This window comes from Natrix helvetica (genome assembly GCF_964273705.1).
Source record: "Natrix helvetica genome assembly, chromosome: 11".
NCBI classification, from domain to species: domain Eukaryota; kingdom Metazoa; phylum Chordata; class Lepidosauria; order Squamata; family Natricidae; genus Natrix; species Natrix helvetica.
In genome coordinates this window covers 7,523,402-7,549,158 of record NC_138562.1, presented here as the reverse complement: position 1 = coordinate 7,549,158, position 25,757 = coordinate 7,523,402, and the positions used below count along the sequence as shown (strand labels likewise).

Below are 25,757 nucleotides of genomic sequence, written 5' to 3'. Positions count from 1 at the left end.
GGTAATAAAATGTCTGCAAGAAAAGCACCATGCTCAGAGAACACCAAGGACTGCACAGTGTTTCAGTCTGGGGTCACCTCCAACTAGATAACCCTCAGCAGGATTTAGGAAGTCCAAAATTGTCGGCCATGTCCATTTCTGTCATCTGCACCCCTATAACTGTCTGGTTTGGTTCTGCACCCCAACAAGACAGACACAGACTTCAGAGAATAATCAGAACTGCAGAAAAAACAATTACTCCAACCTGCCTTCCATTGAGGACCTGTACACTGCACGAGTCCAAAAGAAGGCTGGGAAAATAACTACAGATCTCTCACACCCTGGGCATAAATTGTTTCAACTCCTACGCTCAAAACGATGCTATAGGGCACTGCATACCAAGACAACTAGACACAAGGACAGTTTTTTCCTGAACGCCATCACTCTGCTAAACAAATAATTCCCTCACCACTGTCAAAGCATTCACTAAGGCTGCATTACTATTACTATTAGTCTTCTCATTGTTCCTATCACCCATTTCCTCCCACTTATGACTGCAGGACTGTAACTTTGTTGCTTGGATCCTTATGATTTACAGTATATGGATATTGATTGTTTCCTGATTGCTTATTTGTACCCTGTGACTATCATTAAGTGTTGTACCTTATTATTCTTGACAAATGTATCTTGTCTTTTTATGTCCACTGAGAGCATCTGCACCAAAGACAAATTCCTTGTGTGTCCAATCACACTTGGCCAATAAAGAATTCTATTCTATTCTATTCTATTCTATTCTATTCTGTTCTGTTCTGTTCTGTTCTAGTCTAGACTAGTCTATTCTATTCTTCTATTCTATTCTATTCTACTCTACCCTACCCTATCCTAGTCTTCTATTCTATCCTGTCCTGCCCTGTCCTGTCCTATCCTATCCTATTCTTATATCCTATCCTATCCTAGTCTATTATTCTATTCCTATTCCTATTCTATACTATATTCCTATTCTATTCTATATTCTATTCTTTAGCACTTGGCTCCTTCCCCTTCCCAATATATAATAGCCCTAGTACTGTTTTATCCACGGTGACAGTAGCTATTATCTTTTCTGCCTCTCTGGATGCTGTCTGGCCCAGGAGAAAAGCTGGAACTATAAGATAGTCGCATATCTGGCTTTCCAAGAATCTTCCCCACCCATCCAGTCCTCCAAGATGTCAGAATGAAAAAGAGCATCAGGAACTTTGTCCAAGATACCAGAGGTGTCACCCTAATTTTTATATTACTTTGGGAGGGAGAGGCCCAACTTTTAAAAAAGAAAATCACTTACAAAATAGCCTTTTAGTTATCATGCGCTTCTCAGGCATAGAGAATTCAAGATATATATTGTTTTGAATTGCTGATGTTTGGAAGCCAATTTATTCCTGGAATGTTGGAATGCAGCAAACGCTTTCCTGTCTCTTATTTTTATGGCAGGGAGGAGTTCTCCAAAAGTGTAAGCATGTTTTTTGGGGAGATGCAATTCACCATACTCATAGCAAAAGAGTATGAAATACATTTCTCTGAGGAGTCCTAAACTTTAAACAGGCTGCTGTGATAACTCAAAACCTTTGGAATGAAAAAGGTGGATGTATTTTGGAGGGCAGAAAGAGTTCATGGTTAAAACTGGATGTACTATAGTTCAAACATTTTACAGATTAACAGAGTTGGAAGGGATCTTGTAGGTCATCTAGTCCAATCCCGTCCAAGCAGGAAACCCTACACCATTTCTGACAAATGGCAATCCAGTCTCTTCTTGAAAGTCTCCAGGGATGAAGCTCCCACAACTTCTGAAGGCAACTTCTGTTCCATAGGTTGATTGTTCTTACTGTCAGAAAATGTCTCCTTATTTCTAGGTTGAATCTCTCCTTGGTCAGTTTCCATCCATTATTCCTTGTCTGGCCTTCAGGTGCTTTGGGAAATAGCTTGACCCCCTCCTCTCTGTGGCAGCCCCTCAAATATTGGAAGACTGCTTTCATGTCTCCCCTGGTCCTTCTCTTCATTACACTAGCCATGCCCAGTTCTTGTAACCGTTCTTCATGTTTTAGCCCCCAATCCCTAATCCTCTTGGTTGCTCTTCTCTGCACTCTTTCTAGAGTCTCCACATCTTTTTATAGTGTAGTGACTAAAACCGGATGCAGGATTCTAGGTGTGGTCTTACTAAGGCTTTATAGATTGGTATTAGTACCTCACTTGATCTTGATTGTATCCCTGTTGATGCAACTTAGTTAACATGGGTGGAGTGAGATCAACCACCTTGCATCCAGATTTGGTTACCACAATATAAAAAACATGTTGAGACTCTAGAAGGAGTACAGAGAATAGCCAGAAAGATGATTAGGGGGCTGGCTAATATGGCTAAAACATATGAAGAACGGTTGTTGGAATTAGGTATGGCTTGTCTGGTGAAAAGAAGGACTAGGGATGACCCGATATCAGTGTTCCAATATTTGAGGGGCTGCCACAAAGATCAGGGGGGCAAACGTATTTTCTAAAGCAGCTGAAGGAAGGAGAAGAAACAAATGATGGAACTAATCAAGGAGAGAAGCAACCTAGAAGAACTAAGGATAAATTTCCTAACGGTGAGAACGCTCAACACTCAACCAGTGGAATGGCTTGCCTTCAGAAGTTGTGGAGGCTTTCAAGAAGAGACTGGATTGCCATTTGTCTGGAATGGTATAGAATCTCCTGCTTGAGCAGGGAGTTGGACTAGATGACATCCAAGGTCCCCTCCAACTCTGTTATTCTATGACTTATTGGATATTTGCAAGATGTCACTTAGTGACATTGTTCTTGTCTCATTTTTGGAATGGAGAGGTTTTAAAAATGTTGTCATGGAAGTGGGATCAAGGAAGTTTTCATCCTTGATTTTCCTTCCTCTTGGAAACCCTGACATTACTCTTGGAAAAAGTTGATTTGGAGATTTTGAGGGTGAGTATGAGCCACTGGCCTCATGGTAAATGTAAAGGTTCCCCTTGTACATATGTGCTAATCGTTCCTGACTCTAGGAGGCAGTGCTCATCTCTATTTCAAAGCCAAAGAGCCAGCGCTGTCCAAAGACGTCTCTGTGGTCATGTGGCCGGCATAACTAAATGCCCAAAGCGCACGGAACAGTTACTTTCCCACCAAAGGTGGTTCCTACTTTTCTACTTGCATTTTTATGTGCTTTCCAACTGCTAAGTTGGCAGAAACTGGGACAGGTAACAGGAACTCACTCCGTTACGCGGTGCTAGGGATTCGAACCGCCTAACTGCCGACCTTTCTGATCCACAAGCTCAGTGTCTTAGCCACTGAGTCACTGCATCCCTCTTTGGCTTCATGATGTCCCCCTCAAACCTCTAGAAAGAAGACTACTAAATACAGTTATGGCACAGAGTACCAGAGTTGCGATTGGCACTGCAAAAATTAGTCCTGGAAAAACAGCAGCTTTTATTTATCCCATGTGAATCCATACCTTGGATCAGAAGGAGCAGATCCAGGTGATGCCCCCATGCTGTGATTGGAACTAGAGAATCATGCCAACCGATAGGCAAGAAGCAGACAAGCAGCAACTTGGCTTGATGTGTCAACCCAATCTGTGTCTTCAGTGGGTGAAGCCACCTTACCAGAGGCCTCTGCACTGAAATTAACCATCTGCCCTTGTCATGAGTAAATTCTACAAAGTCCAACAGGTTCCAGTTCCAACTTACTAAGGCACGGTCCATGTCCTGGTTAAGGCAGAATGTTCTCTGATGGTGGAAAGATTTCGCAGGTCCAGTGGAGGCGGTCGGACTAAGGGTAAAAGAGAAAACATCTGATTCACCAGGAAACAGGAAGAGCTTCAACATGTTCAATATGATTCACTGCAGTGGTGAAATTCCAATTTTTTTACTACCGGTTCTGTGCGGGTGGCTTGGTGGGCATGGTGTGGCTTAGTGGGCATGGCAGGAGACAGATATTTCAAATCTCCATTCCTACCCTAGTCTGGGGCCAGCCGGAAGTGGCATTTGCCGGTTCTCTGAACTACTCAAAATATTCGCTACTAGTTCTCAGAACTACTCAAAATTTCCGCTACTGGTTCTCCAAACTACTCAAAATTTCCGCTATCAGTTCTCTGAACTACTCAAAATTTCCGCTATCAGTTCTCTGAACTACTCAAAATTTCCGCTACCAGTTCTCTGAACTACTCAAAATTTCTGCTACCAGTTCTCTGAACTACTCAAAATTTCCGCTACCAGTTCTCCGAACTACTTAAAATTTCCGTTACCGGTTCTCTGAACTACTCAAAATATTTGCTACTGGTTCTCCGAACTACTCAAAATTTCCACTACCAGTTCTCCAGAACCTGTCAGAACCTGCCAGATTTCACCTGTAATTCACTGGCTGTAAGTAGTCCTTGACTTACAACTGTTTATTTAACAACAGTTTGAAGTTATGAAGGCCTTGGGAAAAGTGCCTTATGACTTGTACCTCCTTTTTATAACCGTTAAGTACCCTGTGGTCATATGATTGCAATCCGGGCACTTATTTAACTAATGTAGCAAACCCTTTTGCATTACTACTCTTTTGCATTTCAGTATTTAATGACTTGGGGGCTCACAATTTAAGGATTGATATTATAGTATATAGTTAAGCCACGTGTAACTGAGAGATTGGACGGCAAATTGTGATTTTAATATAGATTTTATCTGTTATTCATTATCTTATATTAGGGAAATTTTAACTGGATATTCCTTCCGTGTTTTTATTTGTTCTGGTTTTGATTTTGATTTGATTTGATTTAAATCCGAGCACTTGGCAACTGGCTCGTATTTATGATCGGTTGAAGCATCCTGAGGTCATGTGCCCATTGGGGGAAGCTGGACTTGCTTAACCACCACGTAGTTTGCTTAAGGACTCCAGTGACTTGCTTTCCGACCATCATAAAAATGGTAGTAAAATGGGCAGTTTCAGCCACGTGGCCGCTCAACTTATAACCGCACTGAATTACGACTAAAATTCTGGGCTTAGTTGTGGTGGTAAATTGAGGACTACTTATATTTATAAGAAAGTAGCCGTATTTTTGTGGCGGTCGGAGGGGGGCAGAAATTCCAACTTGGGGTCTGCTTCAGCCTCCTGGTGTGGGGCTTTGGGCGAAGGCTGGAGGGAAGAGCCACTGGTGGCGAAGAGCCGGAGGGCCTCGTTCCAGTGGGACTGCATCATGGCCTGGAACTGGCTGACCATCTCAGCCCACTGAGCCTCCAGGTGCCAGTACCTGGCCTTGCACTCCTGCAGGTCTTTCCTCTGCTTGGAAAGCCTATGCTCGTAGTCCTCAGTGAGGTGCTTCTGCTGAGCCTCTTTCTCAATCAGATCCAATTTGAACTGAGCTGTTTTGCCAACTCTTTCTCATGGTGGCTGCTCAGCTCCAACAACTGCTTCCTAATGGGGCCCTAAGGAGCCTGGGTGGGCAGGCAAGGAGTGGCTGGGAGGGGAGGAGGGAGTAGAGGCCAGCGGGATGCCCCTTGACATGAGTGACATCTAGTTGGCCACACCCACCCAGTCAAATGACCACCTAGCCACACCTACCCAGCCAGTCATTAGGCAGATCATATTAGTGGTCCGTGGGATTTAGTGGTACCTGAGGTCCAAAAGGTGGGGGACCCCTGATCTGAAGGACATCTAGCTGCATAACATCTTGCTTCTCTCTACACCAAGGCAAGTCAATGAGTAAACTGGCTTGGTTTTTCCTGAGCTGCAGCACCACCTTCATAAAGGCCAGAGAAGGTACTACAGTCCATCATTTGGGCAAGTCATATGACTCAAGGCACCAGTGTGGCCCCAAATGATCAAGCTGCTCCAGCGCTTTCTACCTACTCTGGAGAAGATGGTCTATGTGAGATGCTCATGCATTCCTGATTGCTTATTTGTACCCTATGACTATCACTAAGACAAATTCCTTGCGTATCCAATTACACTTGGCCAGTAAAGAATTCTATTCAATTCTATTCTCAAAGATTCTCTGTCTTGAATCTTCTCAAGAGTTGGTTGCCAGACAAGAGTTTAACAGTTAGTTATGTCAACAACCAAGCTCAAACTTTCCCACAATCAAGGAGGAGATCCCACCTCTTTGCCAATTCATCAAAAGGCTGCTAGAAAAAGAAAAGTCTCTTCCTTAAAAGACACGGGGATACTTGGTTCTCAAGCGCAAAAAATTCAGATGCTGGAATTCTTATAATCCTAATCCTTTCATCTCAACAAATCTTGTTAAAGGCAACTCCTCTGTGAATTGTGCTTGGGGGAAAAAAACAACTTCCAAGCTTTAGGCAACTCCCAAGAACTTGACAAGTTTCTTTTTGAAGAATGAGGTTGAGTGACAAACTGATCTTAAAACCTGTTTGGCAGGTCTTGGGGAGACTTTTGCAGGACTCTGGGATTTTTTTGAGTTGTGATTAAGTGAAGGGCAGAGTTTCTTTCAGTAGGTGGCATTAACAGGGTTTTAAACCAGTCTGCATTGTCACCCTCCCAAGAAAAAAACTTTTACTCTGATTGTCTGTTAGAATATTCCTGACTGGGAGAGACATGGGAACAAGGTCAGCCAATGAATAGGCATGGCAATTAAGTCAGCCAATGGGAGCTTAACAGATCTGAATCTGGGCTGAGAATCGAAACCAAAACCTAAGACTTTGTCTGCTCTGAACTGAAAACTTCTCTCTGCTGTACTGCTGCCTGTGTTCGCTTGTAACTACTACTACGTTGGAGAAAGCCTATATTGGTATTGTACATTTATCTTCATGTGTTATTATGTATATGAAAAAGTTAATGAATCCAGCGGAATCAGTTATCTGTGTGCGCTTTCTGGATCTGATTTTTCTGTAACAAACTCTGACACTGCCTATGGAGATTCTCCGTCATCCAGGTCATGATTGTCCCAAAGGTGCTTTTTCAAGAGGCAACTGGACTTTCTTGCTTCTCTTGGTGTTTACAGGTAGTTCTCACTTAACAACCTGTTGTTCAGCGACAGCTCAAAGTTACGAAGGACCTCCTAAGCGTTACTTATGGCCCGTTTTCGACGTTGCAGTGGCTGCAGGCACAGATACCCATTTCCACATGATTGCATTTGGGGTGCATGACAACCAGTTCATGTTTATGATTGTTTGCAGCATCCTAATGTTAGTGACCACAATTTTCGGCATTCTTTTGCCAGTTTCTAGCATTTATTTCTAGTTTCTGGCAAAAAAACATATGCCTTTTTGGATAAAGCAGGTTTGTTTAACGGTCATGGTGTTCGTTTAATGAATGCGGCATTTACTTAACGATCACCAAAAAAGGTTATAAAATTGGGTACAGGTGCATGGTGACCTGTTTAATGACTGCCATGTCCTATGACCATAATTCTGATCTCCATTGCGGTCGTAAGTCGAGGACTACCTATAATTGAAGACTGGGGAAAGTAGGAAAACTGCTAGACAGAAGATTTCTCAATGGAAGATAAGAACCACACACTCTGCTCCCTTACGGGCATGTTAAAGGTAAAGGTTCCCCTCGCACCTATGTGCTAGTCGTTCCTGACTCCAGGGGGCGGTGCTCACCTCTGTTTCAAAGCCAAAGAGCCAGCGCTATCTAAAGAGGTCTCCGTGGTCATGTCGCCGGCATGACTCAACGCCGAAGGCGCACGGAGCACTTTTACCTTCCCACCAAAGGTGGTCCCTATTTTTCTACTTGCATTTTTTACATGCTTTTGCACTGCTAGGTTGGCAGAAGCTGAGACAAGTAACGGGAGCTCGCTTTGTTACGCGGCGCTAGGGATTCGAACTGCCGACCGTTCCGATCGACAAGCTCAGCGTCTTAGCCACTGCGTCCCTCTACAAGCACGTTACGAAATTAAAATAAGAGAAGTTCATCAGTGCTAATCTCGGATCGGGCCTCTTATCCTACCACAGACATCTCTTTCAGCTTCTTTTTGCTTAGTATTTCCACTTCCTCTCCAGATCTGCTAGGGAGACTCTTAGTAAATTACCAGGGGGAAGGAGAGCTTACATTTTGTCCGAGGCTTAAGATCTCGGTTCACTGGAGGGGGCTCCAAGTCAGACGGGAGTTCAGGCAAGGGGCTGTTGATCTTTTCGGTGTTAACGTCCGCAAGAGCAAAAGTAGCCGATCCTGGGTTCATGGGAATGTAGCCATCCGGGGTACAGTCAGTTCCTGCGATAGGCGGGGAGGCGCTGGGATGCATGGGGACGTAACTGTCTTCGGAACTGTTTGACGCGCAGGAGTAGAGAGGGCTCACTCGGCAAGGCTTCACAAAACCGAGAAAGAAGAGAGGATAGGGAGCACGATCAGCAAGACATCTCCAGATCAGAAGTTAATAGCAGAATAACAGAGTCGGAAGGGACCTTGGAGGTCTTCTAGTCCAACCCCCTGCTCAGGCAGAAAACCCTCTACTATTTCAGACAAATGGTTGTCCAATTTCTTTTTAAAAGCCTCCAGTGATGGAGATCCACATCTTCTGGAGGTAGGCCCTTCCGCTGATCAATTGTTCTCACTGTCAGGAAATTCCTCCTTAGTTCTAGGTTGGTTCTCTCCTTTTTTTTAATTGAGTTCCCCCCCCCCCCATTTTCATAGCATATAACAGTGTTTCTCAAACTTGGCGACTTTAAGTCCTGTGGACTTCAACTCCCAGAATTCCCCAGCCAGCTGGCTGGGGGATTCTGGGAGTTGAAGTCCACAGGACTTAAAGTCGCCAAGTTTGAGAAACACTGGCATATAATCACATGTATACTATTACATAGCCAACATCATATTGTATTATTAAATGTTTACATCCATTCGCCTTACCATCACCTCCCAAAAACAATTATTGGCTCTTCTGCTCTCCATACACCATATTTGTACCTTATCCATCACTTTCTTCTCCCTCCCTCCTCCCCCTCCCTCCCTCCTTTCTTCCCTCTGTCATCCTTCTCTACTTCCCCTTCCTCTCTCCTTCTCCTCTCTCCCCTTTCCACTCCTCCTTTCTCTCCTCCTCTTCCCCCCTTGCCCTTTCTCCTATCCCTCTCTTCTTCCCTTACCTCTCTCCTCTACTTCACACTCTTCATCTCATTTACTTGGTGCATTTCAGCTTCTGAAATAGTTGGTTCTCTCCTTGATTAGTTTCCATCCATTGCTTCTTGTCCTGCCTCGAGGTATGAATTGGCGAATAGGTTGTCTCCCTCTTCTTTCTGGCAGCTCCTTAGATATTGGTAATTGAGTGCCATTCAACAATAAAAGGCATTCCGCAAACCCTGAACTTTTTATTCTTTGGAAAGGTAAAAGTTCCCCTCGCACATATGTGCTAGTCGTTCCTGACTCTAGGGGCGGTGCTGATCTCTGTTTCAAAGCCAAAGAGCCAGCGCTGTCCAAAGACGTCTCCATCAGAGGTGGGTTGCTGTAAGTTCAGCCCAGTTTAGCCAAATCAGTAGCGGAATTCAGGCCTGGGTCTCAAGAACCTGCAGCGACCCAGGCCTGCCACGCCCCCTCGTTACCAGCATTTCAATTTTGGTGACTGCGCGTGCGCAGTTCACTGTAAATTGATCTGCGCATGCCCCTTCCCTGTCCCTCCTTGCCATTGCATTCTTCCCAGAATTGCTGCACAGAGACCTCAATCCCACATTTTTTGCATACAAGCTAAGCAGAAGAAGAATTCGAAATCAATATTTAATGCAGTCATATTTGATTTGTGAACAGGTTTTTTTTTCAAGCACAACATGTTGGATGGGTGAAGAGATTTCTGAAATGGTTAATCATCTTTTCTTTTGGAGGGGGAATCCCAACTGATGGTTAAATCCCCCATTCAAGGACACAATTTCCCGATGGAGCATTTTACTTTGCAAAACTTAGCCTCTCCCATTTATACGGAAAATGGCACAAGATCATTTTGGGCTTTGGGGTACAATAAACTTTGCACGTTCCAATTTTCACACTATTGCTTTCCTCCAAGATCAGCTAGCTCTTGATGACATATGCAAACATTAATTTATTCCGGAATCTTAGCTCATGCAAATCACTAAGCCCCAAAATGTGATTGTTTCTTTCTTAGTGTATTGTATGAACTCAATCTTGAAAGAAGCTATTATTGACAGTAAACTAGTTATAATTTAAAACCATGTTTTTTTTACAAATCCTTGTTTTCTTTTTAACATCCAAATCCTGATCTGGCAGCCAAGTGAAGCATGTTTCTAATAGTTCCCCCCCTCTGATGAATCTAGCATAGTCACGCTTAGAAAATAAGATCCGAATCAGGCTAGCCAACGTAAATTTCTTCAGGTCTCTGACTTTGGATATGGATTTAAATTTTTTAAAAACTTTTGGGATGTATGTTTTTTAATGTTGTACGCCGCCCTGAGTCCTTTTGGAGAAGGGTGGCATATAAATCCAAACAAACAAACAAACAAACAAACAAACAAACAATTGGTAGGTTGTCTAAGAGAGATAGCATTTGGTTCAGCTGAATTGTTCCAATTAAATTGTTCCAATATTTCAGTGGCTGTCACAAAGATATGTGTGTGTGTGTGTGTGTGTGTGTGTGTGTGTTTCAACCTATTTTTCAAAGGCCTAAGACAAGAAACAATGGATGGAAACTAATCAAGGAAAGAAGCAACCTGGAATTAAGGAGAAATTTGCAAATGGTGAGAACAACCAGTGGTTGCCCCATCTCTGGAGGCTTTCAAGAACAGACAAGACAGCCGTTTGTCTGATATGATAATGGATCTCCTGTTTGAACAAAGGGTTGGACTAGACGTCCTCCAAGGTTCCTTCCAACTCTGTTATTCTGAATATAAAAAGTCACAGGTTCTCCAGAAGGTCTTTTAGTCTAATTGATCCCTAGAAAACCTATGGCCTTTAGACCAGCCTTGCCTTATATTTGCTTACCCAAAGAGATAAATAGAATGACCACAAGTGGCCAAAAATTGATGGGAATGGAAACAACTTCCGACTTCCTGCTGGCTTCCCCATTGACTTTGGTTGTGGAAAGCTGGCAGGAAGGCCTGGAAATCATGGTCACGTGACCATAGCTGACCATGGTGCTGTTGCAGTAGCCATACGTTTGCAAATACAACTGTTCTGAAGATCCTTGAAATTTCAACTTCATTGCAGCAATGGGTGCTGAATTTTGTACCTTTGTTCTTTAAATTAGTGCATTTGAGGTATCTTGATGCAAAAAATTATTTGCCCTACAATGCACTATTTTGGCTAACTGAAGGTGACAGATAGGAGAGTTTTAGTAGCGTGTAGAAAGTACCGCTAGTTTCTGTTTTTATAAGGTGAGGAGAGTTCCAGTCTACAGGTAGAGGAGAGATCATGTTGCTAGTTTCCTCAAGATTCACAGGACTGGAAAGCTTTCAGATTAAGATTACAAGATGTTCCCCTGTCATCTCAGAGATTCTGGTCACCTGACTGCCAACTTGGAGCAAATGTAAGAAATTTACATCTGTTTCTTCTTTCAGCCGACGTGTCAATCCTTGTGCTAAGGAGGATCAAACGATTAAGGGTTCTTCCCCACAGATACTAAGCTAAAGATACTAGGCTTAGTTTACTTGTGGCATAGAATGGCCTGCAAACCTGACAGTGTCACTTGTGAACTTGTACTTTACGCAGTAAACCATTCTTAAGGAAACCATAATTTGGAGTAATTGGACTTTCTTGAACTGAAGAAGCTTCTTGGATGAGAACTGACTTGTTTGGTGGCACAGTGGTTAGAGTGAAGTACAGCAGGCTACTGCTGCTGATCGCCGGCTGCCAGCAGTTTGGCAGTTCAAATCTCACCAGGCTCCAGGTTGACTCGGCCTTCCATCCTTCCGAGGTAGGTAAAATGAGGACCCAGATTGTTGGGGGCAAGAGGCTGACACTGTAAACCGCTTAGAGAGGGCTGTAAAGCACTGTGAAGCAGTATATAAGTCCAAGTGCTAAGTGCTATTGCTATTTCAAAGAAAAAACCCCCCAAAGTCCAGTTGTCTTTTGGAAATAGCAATAGCACTTAGACTTATATACTGCTTTACAGTGCTTTACAGCCCTTTCTAAGCGGTTTAAAGTCTCAGCATATTGCCCCCCAAAATCTGGGTCCTCATTTTACCCACCTGAGAAGGATGGAAGGCTGAGTCAACCATGAGCCTGGTGAGATTCGATCTGCAAATTGCAGACAGATGGCAGTCAGCAGAAGGAGCCTACAGTACTAACCACTGTGCCAACAAGGCTTCATGAAAAAAAAAAACACCATTTTGGGACCATTTTGGTTATAGTTCGTATCAGGCGATGTTTCTTTCTTCTCTTACACTTAAATGCCAACTGGTGCAGATTTTTTAAAGCCTCCCCTGCCAAAACCACAATGCAAAGTGTTTGTAGGAGAGAAAGCAACACTTACCAAATTCAAGCTCAACCTCTTATCCCTGCGCCGTAAAGAATTTTCTTCCAAGTCTGCTGCAAAACAAAGAGCAGAAGGCAATTCATCATGCCTGAAGAATTAAGAAAAGCACAATATTTTATGAAGAAGGAAAAAGAGCTTATTCTAAGCAGTGGTACTATATGCAATTTGGAAGAAATTCGATTTCTATCCAATTAGGTAAAAGGCAAAGGTTCCCCTCGCACATACTGTATGTGCCAGTCGTTCTTGACTCTAGGGGGCGGTGCTCATCTCCGTTTCAAAGCCGAAGAGCCAACGCTGTCCAAAGATGTCTCTGTGGTCCTGTGGCCAGCATTATTAAATGCTGAAGGCGCATGGAATGCTGCTCCCCTCCCACCAAAAGTGGTCCCTATTTTTCTACTTGCATTTTTTACTTGCTTTCAAATGGCTAGGTTGGGAGAAGCTGGGACAAGTAACAAGAGCTCACTCCATTATGCAGCACTAGGGATTCGAACCGCCAAACTGCCAACCTTTCTGATCAACAAGCTCAGCGTCTTAGCCACTGAGCCACCTTTAATGCAAGGTAACCATTATTGTTTGTTCAATCCTAGTTCGCTCTATGTCAACCCTAACTAGAATCACAATATATCCTCAGCTAACCTGTTAAATTTCTAAGAAGTTATTGGATATAACATATATGCTAATATCTCCTCAACATACGACCACAACTGAGCCCAAAATTTCTGTTGCCAAGCAAGACAACTGTTAAGTGAGTGTTGCCCCATTTTATGACCTTTTTCACCCTTGTTAAGTGAATCACTGCGGTTAAGTAACACAGTTGTTAAGTGAATCAGGCTTTGCTTGTCAGAAGGTCGCAAAAGGTGATCCCATGACCCTGGGGGTATTGCAACCGTCATAAGTATGGAACCAGCTGCTAAGTGTCTGAATTTTGATTGCGTGACCATGGGGCTGCTGCGAGTGGTTGTTAAGTGTGAAAAACGGCCGTAAGTGACTTTTTTCAGTTGTAATTTTGAACGGTCATGAAATGAACTGCGAGGACTGCCTGCGTACAATAAGGACGGAGAACATATCATGCAATCGAAGTTGAGCTGGAGTTGAGTCTACCGCGAAAGAGTAAAATCTGGAAAAATTCATCCGTGTATGTGTGAACGTGTTTGTTTTTAATGCTTCGACCAGCACACACACACCCCTTTCCAACACAACTTGAGAGTCATGACTAAGAAGAATAACATTTCCAAGGATGGGAGTTGCTCTCAAAAGCTTCCAAGAATCGCTCAGGACACTGATAAGCAGGCTGGGTTAGAAACATGATCCAAATCTCTGTGCAGAGACAGCGTAAGGGGGGGGGGGAGAGGAAAGAAAAGAAAAGAAAAAGAAAATAGATGCAAAGTCCCTATGGACCTTTTAAAAGCCGGGCACTGTCTCACTTATTTCCTCCATTGGCAGATGTCCTAATCCAGGGGTGGATCTCCTCCGTGACTGACAACTGATGACCATGTTGGCTGCACTGTTGTGAGATGGAATTTCATAGGCTCCGAGGACAGTTGGATGTTAGGCTGCCTGTCATTCAAGGTTAGCAGGCAGCCATCAAGACTAATTGCCACTGCTTGCCTGCCCCTGTTTTTTTTTAAAGTTTTTATTCTTATTTTTTTTTATCTTCATACAAATAACCACATGTATACCATTACATAACCGACACTATTTTATATTATTCCATATTATGTCAATTCATCTTACCATCAAACCCCAAAAACTATCATTGGCTCTTCTGCTCTCCGTACACCATATTTATACCCTATCCATCGCTTTCTTCTCCCTCTCTTCTCCTCCCTACTTCCTTTCTTCCCTCTGTCATCCTTCTCGTCTCTACTTCCCCTTCCTCTCTCCTTCTCCTCTTTCCACTCCTTCTTTTTCTCCCCTTCTTCCCCCCTCTACTCTCTCTCCTAACCCTCTCCTCTTGCCTCTCTTCTCTCTTCCGCGCTCTTGATCTCATTTGCATGGTGCATTTCAGCATCTGAGCGGGCTCCATTTAATATTGACGGTATTAGTAATTTCATTTCAATAAACATCTTTCATATTAATAATTTTAACATATATCTTAAAAAAAAGTATACATATAAAGCCTGCTCCTGTGTTAAATTGGCTGAATTGCTGGGACATTTTGCATCACAAGTTAACTCAGATGTTTTGGGCAATGTTTTTTGAACCCGTGATCTGGTCTGGAAGGCTGCATTAAGAGGCGGCTAGGCTTGGAGTGAAGGTTCATAGCTTCACAGCTATGGCTGTGAAGGTTGGACCAGAAGAAAGGATGAGCGCCAAAGAATGGAGGCCTTTGAACAATGGTGCTGGAGAAGACTCCTGCGAGTCCCTTGGACTGCAAGGCGATCAAATACGTTTGTCCTACAGGAGATCAATCCTGACTGCTCTTTAGAAGGCCAGATCATGAAGAGGAAACTCAAATACTTTAGCCACCTAAAGAGAAGGAAGGACTCCCTGGAGAAGAGCCTAATGCTGGGAACAATGGAAGAAGGGGACAACCGAGAATGTGGTGGCTGGATGGAGTCACCAAAGCAGTAGGCGTGAGCTTAAATGGACTCCAGTGGATGGGAAAGGACAAGAAGACCTGGAGTTACATTGTCCATGGGGTCATGATGGGTCGGACATGACTTTGCAACTTACAACAACAAAGCTTGGAGTCCTTGCACTGCAGAAAGCGTCACAGGCCTGACCTCTTCCAGAATCCTGAAGCCTGATCTGACTGATCCCAAGGGAAAGCAGTCAGCCTAGGGAGATTCTTGTAACAATGGTGGCTAGCAATGAAGCTTCTGTTGAGATCATTCATGAATAGTTCTGTCTGCTTGCATCCGGAAGAACTCAACCTATGCGATTAGTTTGTTATGCTGACTATATAAAGCCTCTGGTCTCCCAATCAGCCTTAACTGGGGTCCATAAAAGATGAAAGTGGGGAGAATGTTACATTTTGTATGTTGGAGGACCTTTAAAAAGTTGGGCCTTAGAAAAGCAAGACAGGAAAAACATCAACTCCTTTGAGTTGGGGTGTTGGAGATGCTCCTGTGTATTCCTTGGACACAAAGGTGACCAAGACACAAATATGGAGCTCATGACAACCAGACATGATACTGGAAGGCAAAATCACGAAACCGCGTCTCAGTTACTTTGGCCATGTCACACAGAGGAATTCACTGGAGAAAGCAATGATGCTTGGAAGAGTTAGTGGTAAAAGGAAGGTAAAGGTAAAAGCCCCCCTCGCACATATGTGCTTGTCATTCCTGACTCTAGGGGGCGATGCTCATTTCCGTTTCGAAGCCAAAGAGCCAGCGCTGCCCGAAGATGTCTCCGTGGTCATGTGGCCGGCATGACTCAATGCCGAAGGCGCATGGAGCACTGTTACCTTCCCACCAAAGGTGGTTCCTGTTTTTCTACTTGCATTTTTACATGCTTTCGAACTGCTAGGTTGGCAGAAGTAGCGGGAACTCACTCCATTATGTGGTGCTAGGGATTCGAACCGCTGAACTGCCGACCTTTTGATCGACAAGCTCAATGTCTTAGCCACTGAGCCACCACATCCCGCATGGTAAAAGGAAACAGGCCATCAAAGAACATGGTGGATGGACACCATCAAAGCTGACACGAGCCAGAGCACAGAACAACTCAAAGAAGCAATGCAAGATCAGAAGATGTAGAGAGATTTGGCCCATAGAATCGCCAATAGTTGGACATGATTGAATGGATAAGGTCACCATCATGTTGGGAGACAGAGAAGATACATATTTTAATAATCCAAACTGTGGGATCTCCAAATTGGGCCTTACCTCTCCAACTCTTCATGCTGTCCAATCCAGAGAGGGAGATCCTCCTTGGAATGAAGGTCCCTGGAGAGCTGGAGATCCTTGCACGGCCATTCTGAAGGACCCCGCCAGCCTGCTCTTCGGCTCTTCTGTCTGGCAAGTGCGATGGCTTTGGTGGCCTGGGAGGGGGAGTCTTAGCCAAAATCTCGGTGAAGCCATAGGGAAGAGTGTTCTGGCTTTTTTCTGCTAGGATGGTTGGTGTTGCAGGAGGCCCTGACAAGGGTGAGGAAGAAGAGAAGTCACTAGAAGGAGGGCCGCTTGAATCTGGGTTTCTTGGAAAGATTCCATGAATCGTTGGCTGGACCATCTCTTGAAGCAGACCACCAGAGAGCTGTAAGCACAGCGAGGACTGAGAAGCCACAAAGTCAAAGAAGACATCATCGGATAAAGTCCTCTCCAGAGAGCGGTCAGAATTGGACCAACTGTGGCACCTGGGAAGAGAAGCAAGTGTTACCAACTCAGAGACAGGTGTAATCCCAGACCCTTTTTTTGGAAGCCTCCTCCCAACACTGTCAGGGTTCCCTAATAGCATCCTCAATAAAATCAGAATCCTAGGCAAGAGGTTCCTAAAAACTCCAATTTATTAGAGATGTCATGTTGGCACATCTGGGAAAACCCGAATCTGGAAGCTTCCAGGTTCCCCCCCCCCAGTTGAAAGTTCAAGACCCTGCCCAGCACCCACAGATCCATCCCATGCTCCAATCAATCATTGCCACGAAGACAGATTCCTCCCATCCACATCCATCCAAGGGCAGGGATAAGGTGACCTTGATTTTCTGAGAAAGAATGTTATTATGGCTACACATCTCCCAAGCTCCATCCAATCCCTCCCCTCCCAGTTTCACATAATAGACTATCTTTGAAAATGTGGCAGGCTAGATGGCCCTGTCCCACAATGGCTTCCAAGCCTGACAACCACAACGGCTCAGTGGCATGTTCAATTCCTGTGGTGTGGAAGTCAGAAAATACCAAGAAATAGGTGTGTTGTTTCTATCATACTCACCTGACAGGATGGCCAAGAGTTTCCCTCATATATAGGCAGTCCTTGACTTATGACCACAATTAAGCCTCAAACTTATGTTGCTAAGTGAGAGATTTGTTCTACAAGATTTGTCCCATTTTACGATATTTTGTTGTTAAGTGAATCACTGCAGTTCTTAAGTTAGTATCACGGTTGTTAAGTGAATCTGGCTTCTCCATTGATTTTGCTTGACAGAAGGTCACAAAAGGAGAGCCCAAGACCCCGGGAGTATGCAACTGTCATAAATTGAGTCGGTTGTCAAATGTCTGATTTTGACCGGATGACCATGGGGATAGTACAATGGTTGTAAGTGTGAAAAACGGCCACAAGTCCCCTTTTTTTCAGTGCCACTGTAAATTTTGCACAGTCACTAAAGGAACTGTTGTAAGTCGAGGACAGTAGGTAATTACGTTAGAGATTGGGACTTTATATTCCCCGGTAAGGAAGAAACTTGAAAACTCAGAGATAAGATGAGGAATTTGGAGCCCAGAAAGCATGGATGTTTTGAAGGCAAGTTGATCCTTCAGAGGTTGTGCCTTTCGGGACACCTAATTTTATATTTCTGTCTTCATCTACTTCAGGGGTGTCCAAACTTGGGAACTTTAAGACTTGTGGACTTCAACTCCCAGAATTCCCCAGCCAGCCTGGCTGGGGAATTCTGGGAGTTGAAGTCCACAAGTCTTAAAGTTCCCAAGTTTGGACACCCCTGATCTACTTCCTTGATGGCTAACCTAAAGCATGCATGCCACAGGTGGCACACAGAGCCCTCTCTGTGGGCATACGTGCGGGACAGCTGGTCTATGCTGGCGCCGGAGCACCGGAAAATGCCCAAAAACCAGGCCATTTTTTGGAGTGTTTTGCAGGCTGTTTTCTGGCCGTTTTTCCAGCCGAAAAACAGCCCGAAAAATGCCCCAAAAGCAGGCATGTGTGCACCGGCCAGCTGGTTTTCGAGTTTCCAGTACTGCGGCGCATATGAAGACCAGCTGGCCGGTGCGCGCATGCTTGTGCCAAAAAACCAAAGACCGGCTGGCTGGCATGCACATGTGCACCGGCCAGCTGGTTTTCGGGTTTCCAGCAATCCGGCGCACACACCTGCACACACCTGCATGCGCATTCCAGTTTTGGCTCTCAGTGCCAAAAAGGTTTGCCATCATTGATCCAGTTACTTTTTCAGCTCAACTCATTTCTGCCTATTGCGACCCACGTAGTGTCAAATCTGGCAAAATGGTGCTCTCTCAACATAATTAAACCAAGGTTTCTATATCTAAGATATGTGGACTTCGATTCCCAGAATTACCCAGCCAGTATGTTGAAATCCACATTTCTGGGCTGGGGAATTCTGGGAGTTGACGTTTTCACTCCTTAGAAGAGGCCAAGTGAATTATCTATGGTCATTAGGCAAAGCCATTATTTGTTATGGGACGTTTTCAACTGAAAACCAGAAGCAAATGTCTAGTTTTCAGCAATCCGCCACCCCCCAAAAATAATTGCACAAGACTGTAAACCGCCATAAAGGCGGGCCAGGTGACAAAGGCCCCAAACGGGTTTATGTGACTGCAGGAAAGGCAGCTGCTAGAACCGCGATGGCGAACCTTTGGCACGCGTGCCCAAAGTGGCGCATGGAGCCAGGCACATGCGGCATCACCTGTTCCTCTTCCGGGTTTCTGGCATGCATGCGCGCGTGACAATCAGCTGGACTTCGTGCGTGTGGCAGTGCCAGAAACTGGAAGAGCTGATCTTCCATTTTCCAGTGTGAGTATGCACGCTGGCCAGCTGGTCATCGTGCCTGCATGCACCAGAAACCGGAAGTTCATTTTCCAGTGCGCGCATGCTCACGCTGGAAGACGGAAGAAAACCCTTGCCGTGCTCCAAACCACAGCGACACCGAATCACGTTTTGCTCAGGACAGATGGATTCACACTTTGGTTAAACAATGAAACTCCAATGGCTGAGTTGATCAATTTTGCTAAGGTTTAACCCTCGGGCAGCTCATCCGTTCTACCCCCCCCCCCCAGAATTGTTTCATTACAAGATGGGCGGCAAATACATTGAATCAATAAAATAGGTAAATAAATAAATTTGGTACCCAACCGCTTAATGCTACCTAACGTGGCTGAGTTTTCCAGTCTCACAGTTGGATAAGAAGAGATAGTCGGGCAGAAAGACAGATTCCGACTCGCTGGCCATCTCCTCGGCTCCTGCGGCATCGGTGCTGGTGTGGTCGGAGGTAAGAGACGGGTTGGCACTCCTCAACGCGTGGGCAGAAGTGGCCGGAGAAGGCTGCGGGGAAGACGTGGTGTGGGACAGGCTGTCTCCTGAATCTGCGGCAAAGAAAGAAAGCAAAAGATGGCTTAGCAGGGATCCTCAGGAATTGTGTAGGATTTTCTCCCTACGACAAAGCCTTGAGGGTTTTGCAGCCTACATTCTTTATCCTTTCTTGCCTGCTCTCGATGTGTTGGAAGCTGTTGGGACAAACATGGAAAATGAGGTCAGGGCTTGGAAGGCAGCCTATCCTTCCAGGCCAAATTGGGCTGAAACAATCAATGCGTTCCATGTTGTTTTCATTGTCGCCAAAAGTTTCAGGGGAGGGGGAAAAAAGGCATTAATCATCTTGGCTAACTTTAAAAGAAGGCTTCTTTAAAAGACACACATTGCAGTATTTTGACACCCTCTGCCACCAACCCCACAGGGGTTTTGCTGGCTCTCAGGCAGTGGTGAAATTCATTTTTTTTTTACTACCGGTTCTGTGGGCGTGGCTCGGTGGGCGTGGTGTGGCTCAGTGGGCGTGGCTTGGTGGGCATGGCAGGCAAAGGATACTGCAAAATCCCCATTCCCACCCGACTCTGGAGCCAGCCAGAGGTGGCATTTGTCGGTTCTCCAAACTACTCAAAATTTCTGCTACTGGTTCTCCAGAACCTGTCAGAACCTGCTTGATTCCACCCCTGCTCTCGGGGTTTTTAAACATGGACTGAGGACCGAGGTCTCCATAAGGTAGGATTAAAACAAAATCAACAGAATGCAACTGAAGTATTGTATCCCCACTGAGTGTGCAATTCTATGTAAGCATCATCCAGACTTTGTTGACTAAAAAGGTAACGGTTCCCCTTGCACATATGTGGTATTCGTTCCCGACTCTAGGGGGCAGTACTCATCTCCGTTTCAAAGCCGAAGAGCCAGTGCTGTCCAAAGACGTCTCTGTGGTCATATGGCCAGCATGACCCAATGCTGAAGGCGCACAGAACATTGTTACCTTCCCACCAAAGGTGGTTCCTATTTTTCTGCTTGAATTTTTACATGCTTTCGAACTGCTAGGTTGGCAGAAGCTGGGACAAGTAACAGGAGCTACTCTGTTACGTGGCGCTAGGGATTTGAACCACCGAACTGCCGATCTTTCTGATCGACTTTCCTATTCCTGGTTGGGTGGGGGAATGGCTTCTAAGATTGCCAAAAAGGTTGCCAACCTTTCCACGAGATCTGGGTGTCTTGACCATAGCAGCCTGAAGGGATGTTGGACTTCAACTCCCAGAATTTCCCACCATGCAAATTGAAGTCTGCATATCTTAGAGCATGGCGGCCAGCAAATCCTGGGAGTTAAAATTCACACTTCTTAAAGCACGCTGGCTGGGGAATTCTGGGAGATGAAGTCCACATACCTCAAAGCATGCTGGCTGAGGAATCCTGCTCTAGATGAAAATTTCTGAGTGTGATATAAAAGTAGCTCTGCAGATGAATTTATTGCTCAATAATAGTAACCGTGAGAGGGATCTTGGAGTCTTAGTGGACAGCCATTTAAATATGAGCCAGCCGAGTGCAGCAGCTGCCAAAAAAAGCCAACACATGCCTTGCAAACATGGGCTTAGCAATCATTCAAAGCGTAAAACATTGAAAAAAATGACCCACGACCATCTCAGCATCAGTAAGGTTTATGTGATCAAACTTTGGGTGCTTGACAAGTGGCATGTAATTATCATACTCAATAGTAGTAACTGTGAAAGGGATCTTGGAGTCCTAGTGGACAACCATTTAAATAGGAGCCAGCCGTGTGCAGCAGCTGCCAAAAACGCCAACACAGTCCTAGGCTGCATCAACAGAGGGATAGAATAAAGATCACGTGAAGTGTTAATACCGCTTTATAAGGCCTTCATAAGGCCACACTTGGAATACTGCATTCAGTTTTGGTCACCACGATGTGAAAAAGATGTGGAGACTCTAGAAAGAGTGCAGAGAAGAGCAACAAAGATGATTAGGGGACTGGAGACTAAAACATATGAAGAACGGTTGCAGGAACTGGGTATGTTTAGCTTAAGAGAAAGAAGGACTAGGGGAGACATGATAGCAGTCTTCCAATATCTCAGGGGTTGCCACAAAGAAGAGGGAGTCAAACTATTCTCCAAGGCACCTGAGGGTAGAACAAGAAGCAATGGATGGAAACTAATCAAGGAGAGAAGCAACTTAGAACTGAGGAGAAATTTCCTGACAGTTAGAATAATTAATCAGTGGAACAGCGTGCCTCCAGAAGTTGTGAATGCTCCAACACTGGAAGTCTTTAAGATGTTGGATAGCCATTTGTCTGAAACGGTATAGGGCAGCGATGGCGAACCTTTTTTGGCTCGCGTGCCATAAGGGAGGGGGAACGCAGGGGGGGCGTGCACGGGCGTGCCACACCCATAATGCAATGTGCAACCCCCCCAGTGCGCATGCGTGCATGAGGCACTCCCCCCTTATTTTTCCATGCTTTTTCGCCCTCCCCAGGCTCCAGAGGCTTTATAGGAGCCCGGGGAGGGTGAAAACAGCCCCCCCGCCCCCTAGAGGCCCTCCAGAGGCTTCAGGGACCTTTAGGAGGCTTCCCTGAAGCCTCCAGAGGACTGACCCTCTGAGCAAACCGGAAGTCCGTTCCCGAACTTCCAGTTTGCCCATAGGGATGGTTTTTTTGTGCTCAGGAGGCAAGCTCCTGAAGCCTCTGGAGGGCCTCCAGGGGGGGGGAGGCTCTTTTCGCCCTCCCCAGGCTGCTATAAAGCTTCTGGAGCCTGGGGAGGGCGAAAAATGGCTTTAAAAAAGGCTGAACTCAGCTGGCCAGCGGGGCATGCAGGGGGTTGGACTAGAAGACCTCCAAGGTCCCTTCCAACTCTGTTATTCTATTCTATTCTATTCTATTCTGAGTACAACAGTAAATAAAGGCCCTTTTGGGGACAGAAGGTCTTTCAATTTGGACTGGTGTGAAAGAACCTGATTTAAACCGGCAAAGCCAAAATATACAATTGCAGCAACTGTCTTGAAATAAGTAGGGACTCGTTTGCCAAAAAACGGATGTCGTGTGTAGCACTTTGGAACATAGCATTTCAAGACAGTTTTGTTTCCGTCTTGCTGGTAGGGAACAGTCACAAAGTGTACTTTTCTTTTGGCCTTTACAACTGGTGTCACTTAAATTCTTGCCACCAATGGATATGCAGATGGACCAAAGGTGGTTAGGACATTGAAATTCTGACCCAGGGCATATAAATATACGTTGAGGGACAGGAGAGGGACAGAAAGCCACCGTGAGTGACATCGAGATGGCCATGCCCACCCAGTCACATGGCCACCTTGCCACGCCCATCCAGCTGGTCATTAGGCAGATCATATTAGTGGTCTGCGGGATTTAAAATTAAGAATTTAGCGGTCCCTGAGATCCGAAAGGTTGGTGACTCCTGGTTTAGATGCGAGAGAAAGAGGATGAAGATGACTCCTTCCTAATAGTGCCCAGAGTTATATTTTACGGTGCAAGTAGTCTGTTAAAGACAGATTTCGGTCTATAGCTGGGGAACGTTGTCCAGCTATTCCAGCAAGACAAACCATCTTGAGATGTAAACTTCAGCTTCGATTGTGTGATAACAGCTGCCTATAGTCCTGAGCTATGACATTTCTCTTCTCTCTTGTTCCTAACCATTTTTTAAAAGAGCTCCCTCCCTCCCTCCCTCCCCTGCCAGGGTGAGAAGCCCCTGTTTCTCACAGCAGTGTTCAACCGACAATTGAAAGATAAATAAATGTAAACGTTTGTTATGGAAAGCCACCAGGTGTTTACACGATGGGGAAAGTCGACTTCCCTAATCTGTAAACATTAGAGAGGAAAAGGGGCCAAGATATTAACTGAAGCAACATTTCCAAGAAGCAGAGTGTTTATATTGTGGGAAGACTGTTGAAAAACGGGCAGCCAAACGCTTGCTCCAGGTGTTCAAGGCAAAAAAAAAAAAAAAAAAACCTTCAAAAATACCAAAGCGATTTAAGCTTCCAAAACCCAGCAATTGCTTTGCAGAACCTGGGTGTCAATAGGGAAAGGTTTCCTCTATCCAGTCATGTCTGATTGGACAGGGCAACCATTTACCTTCAGGGACGCGGTGGCTCAGTGGCTAAGATGCTGAGCTTGTCAATCAAAAAGTCCAGCGAAAGGCTGGGCCCGTCTGCCTTTTTCAGCACCACGGATGGCTTGAACGTTGATCTCGCCAACTTTGAAAAAAGTTGATCCTGTAGATGTGGGTGAGCAGCTCTTTCTGTAGGTGTCGGTGCAGAAATTAGTGGCTGGGTAACCTTTTTCATTAGGGACGCGGTGGCTCAGTGGCTAAGACGCTGAGCGTGTCAATCAGAAAGATTGGCAGTTTGGCGGTTCGAATCCCTAGCACCGCATAACGGAGTGAGCTCCCGTTCCTTGTCCCGGCTTCTGCCAACCTAGCAATTTGAAAGCACGTAAAAAATGCAAGTAGAAAAATAGAGACCACCTTTGGTGGGAAGGTAACAGCATTCCATGCGCCTTCAGTGTTTATCTTGCTGGCCACATGACTACAGAGACATCTTCGGACAGCGCTGGCTCTTTGGCTTTGAAACAGGGATGAGTACCGCCCCCTAGAGTTGGGAACTAGTAGCACATCTGTGCGAGGGGAACCTTTACCTTTATTGACACCCAGGTGGTGCTCATCTCTGTTTCCTAAATCAGGGAGCCAGTGTTGTCTGAAAATGTTTTCGTGGTCATGTGGCCAGCATGACTATATGCTGAGATGCACAGAACACTGATACATTCCCACCAGAATGGTACCTATTGATCTACTTGCATTTGCATGCTCTCAAACTGCTGGGGTTTGTGTGCGCAGGAGCTAGAGCGAGGACAGGAGCTCACCCCTTTGCATGGTGCTCTAGTCTCAAATCTGGGCTGTCAGATTTCCAGCTGACAAGCGACTTTAACTGCTGACCCACCATGACCCAGGTGTCAATAACTTCAATCGCTTTATATTGTTCCCAATCCCATAAGATTACCAAAACTCATTATGTTTCAGCATTCTTCAGCATTACAGGAGGCTAACGTAAAAGTAAAGGTTCCCCTTGCACATATGTGCTAGTCGTTCCTGACTCTAGGGGGCGGTGTTCATCTCCATTTCAAAGCCAAAGAGCCAGCGCTGTCCGAAGACGTCTCCGTGATCATGTGGCCAGCATGACTAAACGCCAAAGGTGCACGGAACGCTGTTACCTTCCCACCAAAGGTGATCCCTATTTTTCTACTTCCATTTCTACACGCTTTTGAATTGCTAGGTTGGCAGAAGCTGGGACAAGTAACAGGAGCTCACTCCATTACGCGGCGCTAGGGATTCGAACTGCAGAACTGCCGACCTTTCTGATCAACAAGCTCAACGTCTTACCCACTGAGCCACCGCATTCCTTTACAGGAGGCTAGAAAGTCGGTAATTTGAGTAAAAGATTCCACAATTTTCGTACAGAAGCTTATGAAATTTCAGCATTCTCCCCGATTGCCAAAACCACACATTACACAATCTAGGTTTCAACTATGCATTCGAAGTGTAATTTGCTAGGGCAGTCTGGAAGGACTGTTGGGGATGATCAAAGTGAACTTATGACTGGTTTTCAGACGTACGACCATTGCAGTATCCCCGAGACACATGATCCAAAGTCAGATGCTTAGCAGCTGACTCATACTTATGACGGTGGCCGTTTCCAGGGGTCATGTGATCCTCTTTGGTGACCTCCTGTGAAGCAAAATCAATGGGGAAGCCAGATGCCTTTTACAGTGGGGTTACTAACTTAACTGCAGTGATTCACTTAAGAAAAGTGGCAAGAAAGGTCATAAAATGGGGCAAAACTCACTTAACAACTGCCTCACTTAGCAACGGAAATGTTAAGCTCAACGGTGGTTGTAAGTCGAGGACTACCTGTATTCATGACAAGGTTTCCGACTGAAAAACTGATCAGCCGTTCTGACCAGCAGGTGGCAATAGTCCTGTTTCATAGCAAGAGGAATTGTAACGTTTTCATATCTTACCATGGGAGATACCTTTCTAAACTTATCAATGCACCTTTCCCAATCTGATGTGCCCACCTAGGGATTTTCATTGGCCAGGCATACCTGAAAGCATCCAGGCTGAAAAAGGTTAAAGGTAACAGTTCCCCTCGCACGTATGTGCTAGTCGTTCCCGACTCTAGGGGGCGGTGCTCATCTCTGTTTCAAAGCCAAAGAGCCAAAGCT

At 45.2% G+C, this 25,757-nt stretch overlaps 2 protein-coding genes across 3 annotated transcripts in view; one reads left to right on the top strand and one right to left on the bottom strand.

The window, feature by feature from the left end:
• RAB39B (RAB39B, member RAS oncogene family) overlaps positions 1 to 25,757 on the top strand; it is a 404,112-nt gene that overhangs the window by 102,544 nt on the left and 275,811 nt on the right. The window lies entirely within an intron of this gene.
• Positions 1 to 25,757, bottom strand: part of GAB3 (GRB2 associated binding protein 3) — a 100,607-nt gene that overhangs the window by 6,079 nt on the left and 68,771 nt on the right. The window contains exons 3-7 of one of the 2 annotated variants that reach the window (XM_081963934.1): positions 19,356 to 19,572; positions 16,195 to 16,661; positions 12,362 to 12,417; positions 8,005 to 8,260; positions 3,699 to 3,780 (exon numbers count right to left, since the gene is read on the bottom strand). In XM_081963934.1, the coding sequence (XP_081820060.1) occupies positions 3,699 to 3,780; positions 8,005 to 8,260; positions 12,362 to 12,417; positions 16,195 to 16,661; positions 19,356 to 19,572 (1,078 nt within the window). The remainder of the gene's footprint in view (positions 1 to 3,698; positions 3,781 to 8,004; positions 8,261 to 12,361; positions 12,418 to 16,194; positions 16,662 to 19,355; positions 19,573 to 25,757) is intronic. The other variant, XM_081963935.1, reaches the window with a different exon arrangement.